At 31.9% G+C, this 18631-nt stretch overlaps 1 protein-coding gene across 1 annotated transcript; it reads right to left on the bottom strand.

Annotated features, from left to right (window-relative positions):
• Positions 1 to 1958: 1958 nt before the first annotated feature.
• LOC140448377 (uncharacterized) lies at positions 1959 to 18387 on the bottom strand. The gene is made up of 5 exons (XM_072541468.1): positions 18231 to 18387; positions 17994 to 18167; positions 15845 to 16116; positions 12054 to 12296; positions 1959 to 11996 (listed from the first exon to the last, which is right to left on the bottom strand). The coding sequence occupies exons 1-5, from the start codon at positions 18259 to 18261 to the stop codon at positions 11616 to 11618; spliced, it is 1101 nt and encodes a 366-aa protein (XP_072397569.1). The 5' UTR covers positions 18262 to 18387; the 3' UTR covers positions 1959 to 11615.
• Positions 18388 to 18631: the final 244 nt, after the last annotated feature.

Below are 18631 nucleotides of genomic sequence, written 5' to 3'. Positions count from 1 at the left end.
TTTTCGTCAGATTTCTCCCACTTATACCACTTTGAAAAAATAATAGACGCACTTAGAAAGAATATTATTCCCGACGCTCACTACGCAAGCGACAAAATAAGAGTTACAAAATGTTTTTTGTAACTTTCTCTTAAATGGATCGTTTTCGAGCTACAATCCATTTTACATGATCCAAGGAACAACATCCATTTTACATGATCCCGAAGAATTCTTAACAATAATTTTATAGCATTCCATTGTTTTTAATTGTTAATTAGCCTCGCAAAGAGTTCCGCGAGTGCTATATATACATATACGGTGTCAAAACCACATATAAGATATTTAGGAAGTTATAATTTCTCATAATATAATATTTATACGATTTTTTGTTCTAAAAATAATTTTTTTTAATATTAAACAACTGATTTGTTCAAATTTAATCAGAGTATATGGAAAATTGTTTATAAATATATATGTCAATCTAATAATGTTTATACATAACATTTATTTAAAATAATTATATTTTTATTTTCAATAAATAAAAAAATACGGTATGTGGCATTCCGTGAGTGACCGAGAACGGGAAGCATAGCTTTCTTATCGAACGGAAATAATTAATCGATCATTACATAATATTGTTTTGTCTACAAAAATTAAATTTTTTAATTCTACTTATATATTTAAGATATTGTGACGTTTTACAATCATGATTGAACATTGAAAGTCGAACGAAACGAAGCCAAAATATTAACTGGGAGGGGTGCTTTGCTAAACAGAACCACGTAATTAGTATTACCATGGTTACTATGGTTAACCCATAGACAATAAAATCCACCACAAAACTAGTTTTCTATGTTTTGCAGATTTTTCTTAAATTCGGCAAACACGCATCTCTCGCAATTTAATACATCACTGCTGCCTTCTACTAAATGACACGTGAACTTATTTTCTCATCTATTAAGTGATAGCCGAACTAATTTCTCACTATCAAAATGCCAACTTATTACGGTAACATCAACAAAATCTCTAGTTTGCAGCTTTTAATTGTAATTTTATCTTTAGGTACAGTTAATTCAAAAATTACTGCAGTATGGATAACGAAAATTTGCTTAAAATAGAGGTTTTTGGATAGTTAATCATTTAAAGTAGTAATTTTGTACCTAAGTTCAAAAATTATTTCACAATACCAATTTTTAGGCACGTTACCACGTAAGTTATGACATTGATTCATTTAAGTACAGTTATGAAAAAATTACTGTTTTCTTTGGAAATTTTTACTAGATATCATTAAAATAGAAAGTTTACAGTTTACGTACATAATCATAAGTTGAAGATTTGTTTTGAAATAGTGACGATAACTGTACCTAAAAAGTATATAAATTTTAACATTGTGACATACCACCTTAAGTAGCGATGGTTTTAGTTTATTTTATTCTATTCTATAATCGATTCAATTCCGATGATCCATTCGATTTGGTAATCGATTATATTACATTCTATATTTGATACGTTAATCGATTCGATAATCCATTCTATTCGATTGTATTTTTTTTATAAACACCCATGGTCGCGCGATATGCCATTACAATCGCCAGTTTTTACTCTCGGTACTGTCGGTTTTATTACACCTCTGTGCGAACCACCGCGGTGCACGGCTTCGTCCGTAGCCCACGATAAGAAAGCTGTGCTTCCAAATAACAATAAGAAGGCGGCTTAAAAAAAGATAGTAATATACGGCACTTATAGAACGTATTTCCCAAAATATAATTTCTGACTTTTGTCCAGATGACCACCTACCGTCTTATGATTGACACACTCGCTATTGCGATTTCCTGAACACGGTTAAATTTTGCTTCTTTTCCAGGAGTATTATTTTTAAGTAGCTGATTCGTTTTATTTTTTTTTACAATGAATGCGGTTCCGAACAAGTGTTTATGAAATATGATCGGAGAATTCTGGAATAGGAACTTCAACAAAACCTCGCATCAATAGTATATATTTATTACCAATATAATACAATAACAATAGGTATAATAGTAACTTGATTATAACAGTATGAAAATAAAGCTCCGTGAGAACCTTTGAACAAATTGAGCACTTTTATCCTAAAATTGACACTTTTGAAAATAAATCACAATAAAAAACACAACTGGAATGTTTTTATCACCTAATTGTTGCAAAAATTACACATATCATTTTAAAAAGTTATTTTCATACAGACCAAATTACATTTCTTTTCTTATTTGTAAATTTTGTATGTATTTAGTCACTGAATTAAAATACATAATAGGACTACCGAAATAAATAAAGTTTTGGTGTAAACGAAACATAGTTTACAAGAGTATGGTATACAAGAATCGAGAGGTACAGAAATAACTAAGAAAACACCACGAATGTTTTCTGTGTAGTGGGACGAGTCCAAGAAGAAGCAGGAATATAAGACATGAATATCATTTGTGATTGTGTGCATACATATAATTAGATGTAAGGTAAGGAGCAGCAATTGGCATTTGAACAAATAAACATGTGTTCGTAACTTGACAGATTCTTAGTGGTTTCCTCACGAGACTCCACAATTGATTCTATTTCAGAATAAAGATTTTGCTGCACAACTTTTTAAAATTGCTACCAATATCATTTTTTATTCTATTCACTTATGATACTAACATTTAAGCTGTTGTCTGTAGTAATTTTTGCAACACTAACATTATTAATGTACAAATGTCACTGACAGAATACTTATAATTAAACGTATACTAAAGTTTAGCGAACAATTATTAGTTAATGTTTCGAAAAAAAGTTGAGCAAAAATTCAGTCGGTATTTAAGTACTTGTGTTAATATCAACATGTCTCTTTCATTCCTATCTGAAGCTTCTAAATTCTAATTTTTTATTTCTATGTTACATATTTTTTGTCTGCACATTCAGCTCTTGTAGTTGCACTTACTGCACATTGTAGCTACTTCGTTTTAGATATACCCTCATTACAGTTATTCGAATACTGCAACGTCGGTGGGAAATATAGTTTCTTTTGAATATTGTCTTTTGTCATATAATTTGTCTTCATTATTTGCTTTTTCTTTAACAACTTTAAACTTTTTATTCTAAATCGGAAGGACCTGCCAACATTAACACTCTCTGTAAAAGCAAATCATTATTCAGGATGTGACGGTAGATGACTTAGTGCAAATATAAGTACACAATTGTCAAATATCAATCATGCCGCATAAGTTCATTACAAACACCTTGACAGGTGTCATTTTTCTAATCATTGCTTTAGACTTATGAGTATGCACTTTGTTGACAATTGACATTTGTCTCAAATCCAATACAATACAGCTAATTTTACCAAAATTAAGACTGATCAAGTTTTATACGTACGCTTGTAAGAAATACAAACAGATAAGAGCAAAAATCTATCAAAAAAATATGTTAATTGTTCATCATATAAGTTACATTCCCTTGTGGAATCTCCAACACACTTGTAATCAATCTTATTTTCAGTAAAAATACCATTTATATAAAAACTTCTGTTATAACCAAAATAATTAAAAACTTACAACTAATATCTTACTCAATACATGACTAAAACAGTATATCACTTAAAAAAAGTAAGCATAAAAATTGCCGGTTGAAGCCAAACGACCGCATAGTTCCTTTTGGCTTACCGATAGATAATAAAAAGTAAGGCTCAAATTTTGATATTTACGGAAGACTTCACACCCTAGAAGATAAGAGGGCGCGGAAGAGCGATAGACCATTGATATAAGGTTTGGAAGCATTGTCAACTGCACTTCTTATTTTTCCTTAAGCTAATTCTCTATTAGTTTACGAATATTTCATAAATGTGAAAGGGGCGACTACACATTGACAACAGATTTGGAAGCATTTTCAACTAGGCTGTAGAAGAACGTATTCTTCAGTTTGCAAAATATGAACACCTGAAAGATCGATTATATCTTTATCCAAGGTATAAAAAGCAGCTTCAACTACGTTTTGATATCTACATCTAGAATAGTTATCTATAAATAAGGTTCATAAATCCATGAACGTTGAAGACTGACTGAATATTGATAGAATAATTCGAAGCATTTTAAATTAGGCTTTCTTGGTATTTATCTTAACACATTACAGTGGAACCGGGGAAATCAGAATTACTTGGCAGTTGGTCTTTGTTCAGATCATTGAAAATTCGGATTATCAGGGAAATTGACTAGAATACCTACAAAAATTCAGAATATCCTGTTAATGTATACTAGATGTATATTGTTTTGATTTTCGATGGCCTGTGTTAAATACGATACGTAACAAGTAACGGATAGGGTAATGAGTAACTAGTGAATTTGTCGTGGTGCAACACCATCGCTATTTCGGCAACACGCGTGAAAAATATGAATCAGTGCTGTTTGTGAACGAAGTTCTTTTAACCTGCAATATGTACTGTAGGCGACTTGGCAACGTGGTGCTGAAACGTAAATACATAAGTGAATTTACAAGTGGATATTTGACTAAATTAAGCTTGTGTAGGAAATATCTAACTAAAAAATTCACAGAACTTTAGACAAAAATAAAATATTTTAACGGCATCGAGAAATTTTCGGAATATTAAAAAATATATAAACATTTAGAAGCATACGTTACCCTAGAATACCGTAAAATTCGTCAAGGGTAATACATAATAACAAACGACAGGCCAACAGATATTCTGACAGTGTTGCCGAAATGTACAAAATATATAGAAAAAGAAAGGTTCAAAGCAAAAATATTTCTGTCCTTATTTTTGTTCTGGGGACGGATAGAGATGAGCCTTTGATTCGTTGGGGAGGGTAAACTCCCTTACGCTGTCACCGGAGGCTAAAATGGCGAACACGATATTAGATATAATCCTAGAGAAACTGCAAACAATGGAAGACCACAATAAACGAGTCTAAAAAAGTAATATCATCATCATCATAAGTGGCTCGACAATCCGTTTTGGATCTTGGCCTGCTCACAAAGAAGTCGCCACTCCTGTCGATTCCTGGCAACTTCCCTCCATCTTATAACCCTTAGAATCTGTAGGTCTTAAATGAATGGGGGATGAAGGGGTAGAATGCGAAAACATGGAGTTGAATCCAGTTTACTCCAATTAGCCTCTTCTACTCAAATCCGACTCTCACCTACATGCTGGTATCCCCTGTAAACCGAGCAACCCAACTGGAGATCTAGTATCCAACCCGGGTGGAAAGTTGGGTCGGGAACTGACGAGAGCGGGTGAAATGGCCCTCGAAAAGGGGGTTTGGCGTTGGGTTAACTACCGAACCCTGTAAAAAACCTTTTGTTATGAGAGCTACAAAGAAAGAAAAAAGTAATATAGGATAATATAATAGGAAAAAGGATAATATACAGTCAGACCTAAGAAAAGTATCCACAGTTAATAAACAGTTGAAGATGCAAAACAAGGTAATGAAAGAAAAAATTAGTCCATATAGAAAGAATAGAAATGCTAGAAAAAAAAATTAAAAGGAAGAACCTAGTAATACACGGAATAGAGGAAGAATAAGAAGAAAATTATAGAGAACTTAAAAGTAAAATCCAAACATTAATGTATAAACTAAGAATTAAGATAGACCCAGAACAATAAATAACTGATCTTGCCAAGAAATGAAAAACAGACCTATATTGATGGAAATGAGGAGGCGAAGACTTCCCAAAGCAAGTAATCGTTGAAAGAAAACAACCGCTCGAACATATGGAAAAAGCAAGACAAAAACGATACCGAGCACAATTAAGGTACAATACTGTGGATACATGGAGAAAGGTATTCGCTCGATATGCTACTTCAATGCTATGATATAAACGAACCGTCAAGTGCACAATGGGAAAAACAGTTAGAAAACACAGTAAATCAGAGGAAAACAAAGATAAAGCTAGAACATTCAGTCAAAGACCTTCTATGGGAAGCCCAAGTAGAGAAGATAAACTAGCGAAAATAACAAAGATAACCAATAATTACCAAAAACTGAGGAAGAATACAGCAATTGGTACAAATAAGGAACGAAAATTGGCTATGAATACGGAAAATGTTGTAAGGACTGCAAGAAAAAACACAAAAATCGAAATAAAAGAAAAACTAACAGGATATGGCCATATATTGACAATGCCAATTCACATCCATCTGATGTGGTTTATTGAGGTCTAAAAGCCATTTTTTTTCGCCCCAATTCTGTAGCCGATCGATGAAGGTATACTACAAAACATAAAACTAAACCATCGTAAATTAGGAAAGACGACTTTTCAGTCAGAGAAAAAGTCAAAGGTAACAATCAGAGATGCTACTTGTTAAGTTGTTGAAGCATGTATATAAATACAATGAAACTTTACTTCAAAAATCTTGGAAAAAACTCTAACCAAGTGTATAATTTGAAGAAACTAACCTTCTAGATGAAGCACTAATCCTTCTTCAACTCGTTCAAAAATGCGACATTCCAAAAGAAACATGTCAATCAATAAGTAAGCGATGATGACATTGTCCTAACGGTTGATCAGAATCAAGATGAAATGTTCCTGAGAGTGACGAAGATGAGATCTCAACAAATATTGTCTCACACGGGGATGCTGCCGCTGCATTTAACGTGACGTTCCGATATGTTCACATGTCAGGTCGAGGGCATCACAGCTGCGATAGCACAGTATCAACACAGTTTGTTTAGCTCCTTCCGCCAAAAGAAAATAACTACTTGTTCTAACTTATTAATGTACACTGTAAGTACCTAAAATGTTTCTTTTCGTTGTAAATTAACTAAACGTATAACGTAATATTAACTCAGATTTATAGTTTTTTTTTGGAAGGATAGTTTTATTATCACCGACTACGAATGGAGCGGTGGATCACACTGATGTGTGAAAAAATAAAAACAAAAGAAACGCAATGAAATAACAGATTATGACACCACACACTACGTAAAGCAGTAAACGCAATCCCAGGCGTATTTCTTAATAAAAAGAACTTGAAAAACAATGAAGTTTAAGTTTTTTAAAATATGGTATACAGACAACTGCTGAGAATTTCCCTTTTAATTTTTAAAATAAAATAAAACAAACTGAAATACAATAAAATAAAATGAATCAAATGGAATCGAATCTAATGGAATGCAATCGAATTGAATGGTATTGATATTGTTCTGAAGCTATTGAATGGTATTGAATCGAATGAAATCGAAATGAACCAAATTGAATCGAATTGAATCAAATTGAATTGAATTCAATTAAGATTAAATTAATTTAAATAAAATTAAAAACCCTAGGTCCGCGTTTAGAAGATAAGCTTCTCCTCCTCGATCACTCCCGAAGTACCACATCTCATTTTTTGATAGATTTAGTAATGTTCGGATTAACTGAAATTTCTCATTTTCGGGGTTCCACTGTATTACATTCTCAACCTATGGGATACTGCGGAAGAACGATTAAATATTAGATGCATATTTCAAAAGTCAATTTAATATAAATCACATATTTGGAAGCAACAATATAATTTACTCAATATGGAACCTATGAATCAATTTACATATGGCTGATTAACGACGGAACTGACGTTACATTACTAGCTACAATGTCGACAGGTGATTATCGTGATTATAGTTATCCCCGATATTTTAATGTTAAATAGGTACCTAAAATTATGTGTTAAGTCAATAATTTAATGTATTCTTTTTGGTAAAGCAATAAAATCGTTACGTTTTTAATATTTTTCAGTCCATTGTTGTTAAAAGTATTGAATACGAATTAAATGCAAAAAACATTTAAAATGGTTGATTGTACTACATGTAATATAGCGAAAACATAGCAGACAACAAAAGATAAGATTACGTTTCATTTGTAAGTGTTACGAATATGTAAGAAGTTAGGAATTATATTTTTATAATACTTTTTTGTCGTAATATTTTCTAACCTCAAAGTCAGATCAGTATATTATATGTTGTATGGTATGAAAATAATTGTTTAATTTTACAATGTTACACGTCAATATATATATATATATATATATATATATATATATATATATATATATATATATATATATATATATATATATATATAAATTTATTCAGATGTAAATAACAATACAAATAAATAAATATTGTACATATATATGTATCAATAATTTTTTTTCGTACACCACTGACATTCCGGGAAAAGAGTCAGCCATTGTTACTAGCTATTTTGGACGCAAATATTTATTCATACCTTCCATCCTGAGTATATTAACTCGTTGTTTAAAAGTTTTCTAAACATATATGAAGGTTTATTTTCTCACACTTTCACGTTCTAACCTTATAATATCAACTTCTGTCATATTTGATTAACAGCTTTTTCAATGTAACGAATGTGACACTAATTTGAGCCCGAACTTTTGATTGTATCACAAACAACTAACTAAATTCTAATACAATAAAAAGCAATATTAAACATACAAGAAGTTAACTGTAGTACAATTTTGTGTAAATCACAAACACTTAGATTGTTTAAAGTTTACGTTGTGCCGTTTAACAACCGATAATTATTCATACTTCTCGAGCAGACACCGGAGCGTAACAATTTTAAAACTAAGACCTAAACGAAAATATCACAAAAATAAGTACTAAATTTAAGAGAAAAAAGTATCAAAAATCAAGGAGTCTGCTGCGTGAGTACAAAACCCTGTGTGGTAAACTGAGAAGGCAGTTATCACAGTTTTAAATACGTAAGTAGACTATTAGGGATGGTATCACTAAGTTAACATAGTAAACAAATATGTTTGCATGTAAAAAAATCAAACAGGGCTATGCCAAGGGAATATTAGGTACCTTTATGTTTGATTTTTCGGCTTACAAACGCTTCTAAGCACATATCAAAACTTCTAAAAGTCCGGCCGCTGGTTCTTTGCACATGTATGACATTATTCACGAATTACTTTTTATGTTAAGAAAATGGTAATTTCAAAGTGTTTCTTGTGTTTAATAAGTTATAATTTTTTTAAAAAAGAGTTGTTATAAGTACTAACACACACATCAACGTTAGATTTCTTGGGGTAAGTACATATTTATAAGCTAACAACGACAAGTGATATTCTAATCTTCAAATTAACATTTCATAATTTAATTTTGGATATCACTGTCAAACGGATTGTTACGCAATATATTTCCTGATCAATATAAAAATACTAACACAATTTTGCCAAACGGTAGAACATTTTTCAAGCATTTTATTATTTAAAATATTCCTGGGAAACCGTTAAATTCCCCAGCACGACAACTTGCGCTGAATGTTTATAAAAACTTTAAATGTGAAAAAAAGAAGATTTTGGAGGTTAAACATGTGCAATACATCATCGACATATAATACAAAATAGGACTGCTGCAATACAGTCGCGTTCCTCCAGCGAGATAGAGAAAACTGACACAAAGCAGTCCCTGCGTCTCTGTCTAATGGGCCGGGTTTATCGACCACGTGACCTTCTTATTGGTTATTTAGGTCACGTGGTCGATAAACCTGGCAAATTAGAAAGAGTACTGCAATTTGGCAGTTTTCTCTGTCGCACTGGTGGGAACGAGTTGGTATTGCAACGATCAGTCAATCTTGTATTATATGTAAACTCACAACACTAGTGTGTAATTATTGCAATAAATCAGTATTAAATCTACATTATGCAGTATTTACAAGAATAGCATTCCATGCAAACTGTGCTAAAAGGTCACGTCAAATATCCAATATTATTTTCCGATGTTCAAATTGTAAACAAAGTGAGGTTATGGTACCTGAAAATAGTATAAAACTTGCTTCTGGAAAAAGTAGTAGTAACAAAAATGATAAAATTCCTGTTATTAATGAGCCATTACAGCGATTTGTCGAAAATTGCAGGAATCTGTTGACTTTATGGCCGAACAATTCGATCAACTAATATCTGAAAATCGAAGTTTGCTGGTCGAAATAAAAGCATTAAAAAATTAAAATACGCAGATGAAATCTAAACTAAAAATACAAACAGAAAAGACAAGAACAATTTCAAAGCTTATAACACACAATTTAGTTCTTGATGATTCTAACCTCATTTTTAATAAGCTCAACAATTACTTTGTTACAGTTGGTTCAGAATTTGCTCAGGGCATTCAACCCTCTAAACAACATATTTTCTTGGAGCTTCACAACAAAGGAGGCAATTGAAGATATAATAAATACTTTGAAGAGTAAAACTGCTTGTGGACTAAACAAATTATCAGTTGATACTACAAAAAATTCAATATTGAGATAAACTATTTTAAGTACACTAGTAAATTTAACATTTCCCACAGAAAGTGCTCCCAGTGCCGTAAAAATGGAAAACGTTGTTCCAGTATATAAAGGAGGTGACTGTTCAATGTCTAGTAATTATCGACCCATTTCAAATTTACCGGTTTTATCAAAGATTCTGATAATAAATAGAATCATGCACTATTTAAATAATGACAAATTCTTATATAAAGGCCAATATGGATTTAGCAACACAATAACAGCAACGGCTGATTTTATAACAAACATTGCTGATACAGTTGATCACATGCTGTTATTATCTGTATTGTAAACTTTAGGCATAAGGGCCTAAGGTTGAAGTGGTTTAATGTTACCTACTCGTATGGGGAAGAACAAACTTACCTTTGTCAACAGAGTGAATATTATTTAATTGTCTAATATTGAGTATGGAGTTCCTCCCTTATGCTTATTCAGTTTCAACATTGCCATTAAAAGGTACATTACAAATGCCCAACGTGGCAAAAAATGATGGTGCATTTGACTTGCAGATGGTGAAGGGATGGTTAGATCATTATAAACCTACCTTTATTGCAGATAAATCAAGTTATATGCTGATAACAATGAAATAAGAGTGGTAACAATTAACGATAGCACTTGGAACAAGGCATTTAGCAAAAAAATTACACCTGCAATAGGGGTTCTTAGAAGAGCAGCAAATTATACAGAAATTAAATATCGGAAAAATATATAACAGTTTCATACATAGCTATACATATACAAAGAACCAACGGACCGATTAACCTTGAATACAATAACATCAACATTTTTTTTGTGTATACAACATTTAACATTGATAAAATTCTAAATTTCAAAAATACGATTGCATCATTATTCGAAAAACCCAGTTAACTTCGATTAGTATCAGACAAGTGAGTGAAAATCTGAAGGTTTTACGCTTTTGTCGTTTTTTCGAACGAGTTTGATACCCAAGCAAAAGCATGCATTAAATTTTCACTATCATATATGTAGAATTATTCTCATAACATATTATAAGCGAAAACAAACTACATATCAGGTTTTTCTCTCACTTATCATATGATTAAATGTGACAATTTTCAGGAACTGTATACTCATCACACTGAAAATTCGGTTCAGTTATTTCTTATCTCTTACTTAATGTACCCAACATTTTAATACTTCTAACATTTTAAAGTGATATACTGATACCGAATTCAGGTGATATTTCTACGTCTGTACCTTATAAACGAACAAAAACAATTTTTAATAGATATTAAGCCACTGTCATTTTAGGTACAGTTTCTTACGTCTCTGTTCATTAAAAATATGATTAAAAGAGACGCGTGCCTTAAAGACACTCGGAGAAAGATTTAGGGTAGTAGAGATCTGGGAAACACCTTCATTTTTATAAAGTCATCAATAATTTCCTTAATATTATCAGCTGTAGGTTTGGGTTGTGTCACATCAAAGCCAAGTTGTTTCAGTTTGTTGCCATCTAATCTGAGATGTTTGTGGAGAAGCAGTTCGGAGTCCATATGAGGAGAGAGAGGAGTGTTGAGGATTTCATCTTTTCTACAAGCTTCTGCCCATGGGGCTAAATGTTTGTCGTTGGCATCATCTGCAGCACCTGCTAGGTCTACCACTGCGGATACAAGATTGCCGTAATAGTCGATTTTGACATTGAATATGTCTGTCATGACGTTGGATAATGAACCTTGCGTAGAGTCTGCATCATCCACAACATTATAGATCTACAATTACACATAGTTAGTTTAGACCTTTAATGACTACCAAATGTTTCTTATTACCTGTCCATTGGTATCTTCTCTATTACTCACGAACCATATTGCTTTACATACATCTTGGACATGTACTGTACTAATCCTAAGTTCAGAGTTCCATAGAAGTTTCATCGTTTCTCCTACATGCTTATATATGGATGCTGCGATTATTCTAGGCATCAAACCGCTTTTGTCTCCTAATCCATAAACAATTGGAAGCCTGAGGATTGTGTAGGTGAGTTCAGACATTTCTGCCAATTTTTTTTCTACCTGCATCAAAAAATATTGTTACAACGGTATAGGTTAAAGTGTTTCTATAAAATTAAGAAATATTTTATATCAAAGAGTGGCGGCTCGCGAGTCTCGAAAGAGGGGAAACTAATCCTGTCTGACCTAACCTATCCTTAAATGAGCTATTATAACCATAGGCATATAATACAAATAGCCTGAGCGCTGAAGGACAGTTTTCGATATTCTCATAAATTTCGTCTTCTTGACGTTCATTGTTAGACCGTACTCTTTTGCATACTCCGCTATTCTGGTCACCACTCTCCGAAGATCTTCAATATTTTCGGCTAAGATCACAGTGTCGTCCGCATATCTAATGTTTTTAATGGGAACTCCATTTACCTTTAGTCCTGCTGTTTCACCCTCAAGAGCTTTTTTCAGGATCTCTTCGGAGTAGGCATAAAAGATTTGGCGACAATACGCATCCCTGTCTCATTCCACGTCTAATTTCAATTTCTTCTGACAGCTGTTCGTTAACACGTACTTTTGCTCGCTGTTTAAGTATAAATTTGATATGATCCTGAGGTCGTTGTCATCTATCTTCTTTGATTTCAGGACATTCATTAATTTTTCATGTCATACTTTATCAAATGCTTTATTATTGTCAATAAAACATGCGTATATATCTTGATTAACGTCCAGGCATCTTTGTATCAGTATATTAAGTGAAAAAAGAGCTTTACGCGTTCCTAGGCCTTTGCGAAAACCAAATTGTGTATCATTAACGTCTATGTCCAGTTTGTGATATATTCGGTTATGGATGACTTTTAGTAGTAACTTTAGCACATGCGACATCAAGCTAATTGTGCGGTAATCGCTGCATTATCTCGCGTTTTTCTTTTTGGGGAGACAAATAAAAATCGACGTTAAGCACTCTTTGGGTAATACGCCTGAACTATAAATTTGGTTCAAGAGTGTCACTAAAACATCAATGTGCTTCTCATCTAGAATTTTTAGGATTTCTATAGGAAGTATGTCAGGTCCAGGGCTTTTCCCACTCTTCATTGTTTTTAATGCGTGTAATATTTCTTCTTTTGTAATATATGGACCTATTTCTTCTGACGTAAGTTCTATGTGCTCCAGATCTCCTCTTTCATCATCGAACCGTTCGTCGATATATTCTGCCCATCTTTTTACTTTCTCGTCCGTCTGTCTTATAGTAGTCCCGTGTCTATCTAGAAGTGCACCAGTGGGATTTTGTTTTCTTAGTCCTGTCAGTTCTTTAACTTTTTTGTGTAGGTTAAACAGATCATATTTATTTTGAGGGTCTTCGACCTCTTTGCATTTCTCTTCAAAGTATTTTTCTTTTGCCTGCTTTATGATCTTCCTGATCTCGTGGTTATCTCTCTGTATTTATTGTTGTCTTTGTGTTTAAATTGTCTCCGTTGTTCCATCATATTGAGTATCTCGTCATTCATCCATTCTTCTTTTCACCTTGCGGAAGTCTTTAGTATTTCTTTACATGGTTCCAGTAGACAATGTTTTAGTCGATCATAGTACTCGTCAATATCATTGGTGTTTGTGTTCAATTTGATGCAGTTCACATGCAGTTCATGTTGGAGGCATTCTTTTACGATAGGTTCTTTAAGTTTGCTTGTGTCTATTGTAGGGATTCTATGATGTCTTTTAATATTCCTAAGGGTAAGTGTAATCTTGGCGATAAGTGGATTGTGATCTGAGGCCATGTCTGATCCAGGATATGCTTTCACGGCTTTAACAGCATTACGGTATCTTTCATTGATCATAATGTAGTCTATAGTAACTTGAAAAATGTTTTTGTAATAATCAAGTTCTGTTCTTGACAGAATTGTAACAGACAATCTATGCGTTGAGATCACCTAGGACTATCGTGAATTTTTCGTTACTTTCAGTGCCTCTTCGATATTTCGGTACAATAATTTAACTTCTTTCAGTTAACCTTCAAATTCAGTTTGGCATGAGATGTCACCAACTTCAGTACCATTACCTTTTCTGAGATAGGGAAATAGCATTCCACCGCTCTATTAGATTTTTTATTAACTATTACTGCCACTCCGTGTCTGTGTTGGTTATTCTCGCTACCGGAATAATATATTGTGGCTTCGTCTGTTGAAAAACAACCTGAGTTGGGCCATCTGGCTTCACTCATACCCAGTACATCGATATACTTATAGCAGATTTTAAATTGCAGATAAGTAGAAATTAGACTAAATAAACCAAGGTAAAAAAGCTCCAAAGATTTAAAACTATAAGAAAAAAATTCCGTTCTGTCACATTTTAGGTGGTGAAGCCTCGCTTTACTAGCGTCATCGGACGAGCCGCCACTGATATCAAATTTCCAAAAACCTTACAAATTAAGGAGGTATCGGAGATAGCAAAAATTACTAGTACCGACACAAAATGACAGTTTTTCAAAAAGGCAAAGGTGCATTCTCTTAAATTTTGAAAGAAAAAAACTAAATTATAAACTTATTTCCTGCATGGAAATAATAAGCAAACAAATAAATGACGCACAAATAAAAAACATTACATTTTGTATTCACTCAATACTAATTATGTATATGAAAAAGTTCTTTGACCACCTAGCTCATAAATGGACTTGTTTTATTATCTATTACTCATTATATGTTTCCTGTATATTGTAGTGCATCATCTAATTATAGAATTTACTATGAGTCATTTTATTTTGAACTCAAGGAACAGGAGTTTAGAGATAAGGATAACATTTAAATTATTTGTGTCTGGTTGTTTTATTTATACATCCACAGTGGAAATAAGCATATTTTGGGTTATTAATTTCCTTTTGTATAATCCACAAATTCCTGTGGCTTCGAAGCGCTTAAATCAAATATTTAATTTACAAATTAAAAAACAAATTAATTAAATAATCATTATTTTGTAATGTTTATCACTAAATGAGGATAGTATAAGAAAACACATAGGAAAACATTGACCTAAGAGAAACTCAGATTAGACTTAAGACAACATCTATATAGACCAGGAAAGTAAAGATTTTCCCAAGACACTCTTCGATACAGGTATCTAACAACTGCTTTTGACAAATTTGGTGATAACAATATGTAATAAACAAAATATGCAAAATATTAAATGTCATATTTTACTTATAAGTATATAACAATATTAAACAATTTAAGATTGCTATTTGATTTTAAATTCTAAAGGTGAATATCAGTAAATTATTTGGAAAAGTGACACAATTTTCCTGAAAAAGTATAGAAAATCCTTTGGAAATTTATCTTATATATTCGTTGTTATATTATAAGCTTATGTTTCTTTTTCTTATGTTGTAATTCTTTACTTACAGTCGTCATTTTGAAACTTAGTGGTAGAATCGCATAAAGATCTAGTAACATATTAATTGAGTGACACTATTTAAAATTGTAATACAAAATTGCGCCTGTCCCTCATTTTTATTAACAAATCATAAAAACCTATGAACAGATGGCTTAGTTCAGTTAATGAAAATTTTAAAGACTCAACAATAGTTGAGGGCTGGGGGAAACATACTTTATAAAAATGATAGTTCTTACCTGTCTTTTCCATTTAGCTACGAAGGTCCAAGGTTCAATAGGACCATCCTCTTTATGTAAAACTTTCTCTGAAGAATACATATTACCAGATGACAGCTCTACATAATGTTTGGCTTTCTGTTGAGCAGCTTCTTTGGCACAATTAAGACTAAGTTTTAATATGCCTTCATTATACACTGGATCTGTTTGACCAGACTTTGTTTCTCCAGCACAATTGACAACTATGTCCCAAATACCCTCTTCAGGTGGTTGGAAGGCATTCCTACATGATTCTATACTCAAAAAAGAAATGTTTTAAGTAAATAATGTTAAAATCAATGTGCAGTTAATTTAAATAGAAAAGCAAAAATTGTATGATACAAATGTGCATACATCTTAGGTCACATATTGGTAAATTAAAGACACTGTTTTCTAAATAATATTTCATCTATGTTTCAATATGTGTGCTCTAATTCTTCTGTAAATTAAAGTAAAGAATACAATTGACAAAATTTTCATTTTGTTTAAACATCTCTTCACAAAAGAAAACTGTACATAGTGAGTCTCATTTTATGTCACTCACTCATCTAAATTAATGTAACCTAGCTCAACCTAATCTAAAACTCACATAATCAGCTAATCCTTGTCGTATTACCCAATTTACCTCTAGCTACAGTTATTGTTTTACACTATGGTACTTAAAGGTGTATAAGTGTAAATTTTTTACAAAAATCATTAGAAAACAAGTTTTGTGGTAACAAAACATCCATTTTCTGTTGAAATTGTAACAGCAGTAATTTTGTAAAAATCTGACTGAAATCAGATAGGTAGGTCAATTGTTGATATTTTAGTTCTTGCAAAACCTTCTAAAAAGTTGGTAATGTAGAAATATAAAATCTTTATAATGTACTTAAAATCTTGTAAAAACTTAATTTTCTAAAAAAATACTCATATCAATTAAATTTTATGGAGACAACTATTAAATGTTATGGTTAAGTGCGGAAAGCCCTTATGGAGTAAAATTGTTCGTCTTTATTTTAAAAAAGTACAAAGTTGCTGAGGCTCATCAAATTTTAAATATGAGCGCTTTTTAAACATAACTTTAAATATACAGCGTGATTTACACAAGTGTATCATAGTCAATAATCTTTATTTTCAAACACTCTGTATATTTTTAAATTTATAAAAGCATCTTAACAGTAACTTATGTAGGGTCTATTATGAATATTACAGGATGAAATTTTGAAATTAGACAGCGTGGAAACCTCTTATGGAATAAAATTGTGTGTCCTCATTTTAGAAAATTAAAAAAAACCGCTGAGACCCATCAATTTTTAAATTCAAATGGGGGCTTTTTAAATATAAATGAGTGTACAGGATGATTTACGCATATCTAGCATAGTCCATCATCTTTTATTTTGTTCTGATGAAAATTATAGTTTGTTGAGATAGGGTTGTTAAGGAGTTTTTGAGAACACAAAAATATACTTTGTTTTCTACTTAAATGTTACAAGTAATTAAAATTTTTAATTTTATTATTTATCAGGAACACTGGCCAGTTTTCTATATTGAGCATCTAAAAAAACCGTCATCACTTTCATTTTATATTATTGGCTGTAAAAAGTAATCCCATTTTTAAAGGAAAAATACATGTAACTTAAGGTTGACTGATTAATAATAGGCATTGTATTTTACTAGGCATAACAAGAAATATAATCCATTGATATGCATTCCAGGTTCCTCCAGCTCCAATCCTTACTGTATTAGCACCTTTTTAACATATTGCATGCGGATGTCTGATCATAAGCCTTATACTCTGAACTGAAACTTATTTATTAATAAAAATGTGTATAATCTATGGCATACATGCGCGCCGTCTGCACATTGGTGAAATCACCGTGTGGATCACATATATGCCATCCACAGGGAACATGTTGGAAATACTTTTGGAAAACAAAAAGTAAAATACCCCTCGCAGAAGCACATCATTCTTGCATGGAATATGTACTAAAGAATAATTTTTCAATATGATGTGTTTAAAGAGTCTAAAGAAATTTTAGTTGTCTATTGTGAAAAGACTCTGGAAAATCTGTTTAATAATTGTAAAATCATCATAGACTCCACCTATCCGGTTAAGTGTCAAGTGCAGTCTAAATATGCACATTCTTACCTGCATTGATTAAATTAGCACTTTTAAATTGAACAATGTTATTTTGAAAGGCTTCTGTATGAGATTCATTTAACCAGGCAACCTGTGGAGGTACCTTATCCACTACTCTTATTGCACTAACGAGATCATTTTTGACTAAATATGCAACTAAATTGCGGCCAATAAAACCACAACCTGCAACAATATGAATTATTCTTAGATATCTATTAATATTTCATCAGATTATTTAGAAATTACCTCCAAGTATTAACACATTTGGTTTAGACATCTTGTTTGTATAATTGTATCTTATTATCACCGGATATTAGTCTTCACTAGCTTAAATTGATAAGAAGAGATAAAATAATTTTTGTTTGGTCGTTCCTCTTATCCTTATTCAAAACTAAAAAAAAATCCTATGACTTGTTCTTGATTTGACATCTGACAATTTTAATGTCATGATGGAATTAAATATTTAAAAGTCAAGTAATGTATTATAGCATGTTGATTTATTAAAAAGAATATATTATAAACAATGGTATGATTTCTAAATTACCAAAGCAGTTATTAGGCTTTAAGGAGAAAGAGTATTTTATTATTTTTTATATCAAAATACAAAATATCCAAGAAGGTATACCACCAAACATACAAGCAAAGTT

The sequence above is a fragment of the Diabrotica undecimpunctata genome, chromosome 1 (genome assembly GCF_040954645.1).
Source record: "Diabrotica undecimpunctata isolate CICGRU chromosome 1, icDiaUnde3, whole genome shotgun sequence".
Taxonomy (NCBI): Eukaryota; Metazoa; Arthropoda; class Insecta; order Coleoptera; family Chrysomelidae; genus Diabrotica; species Diabrotica undecimpunctata.
This window is presented reverse-complemented; position numbering and strand designations above follow the sequence as displayed.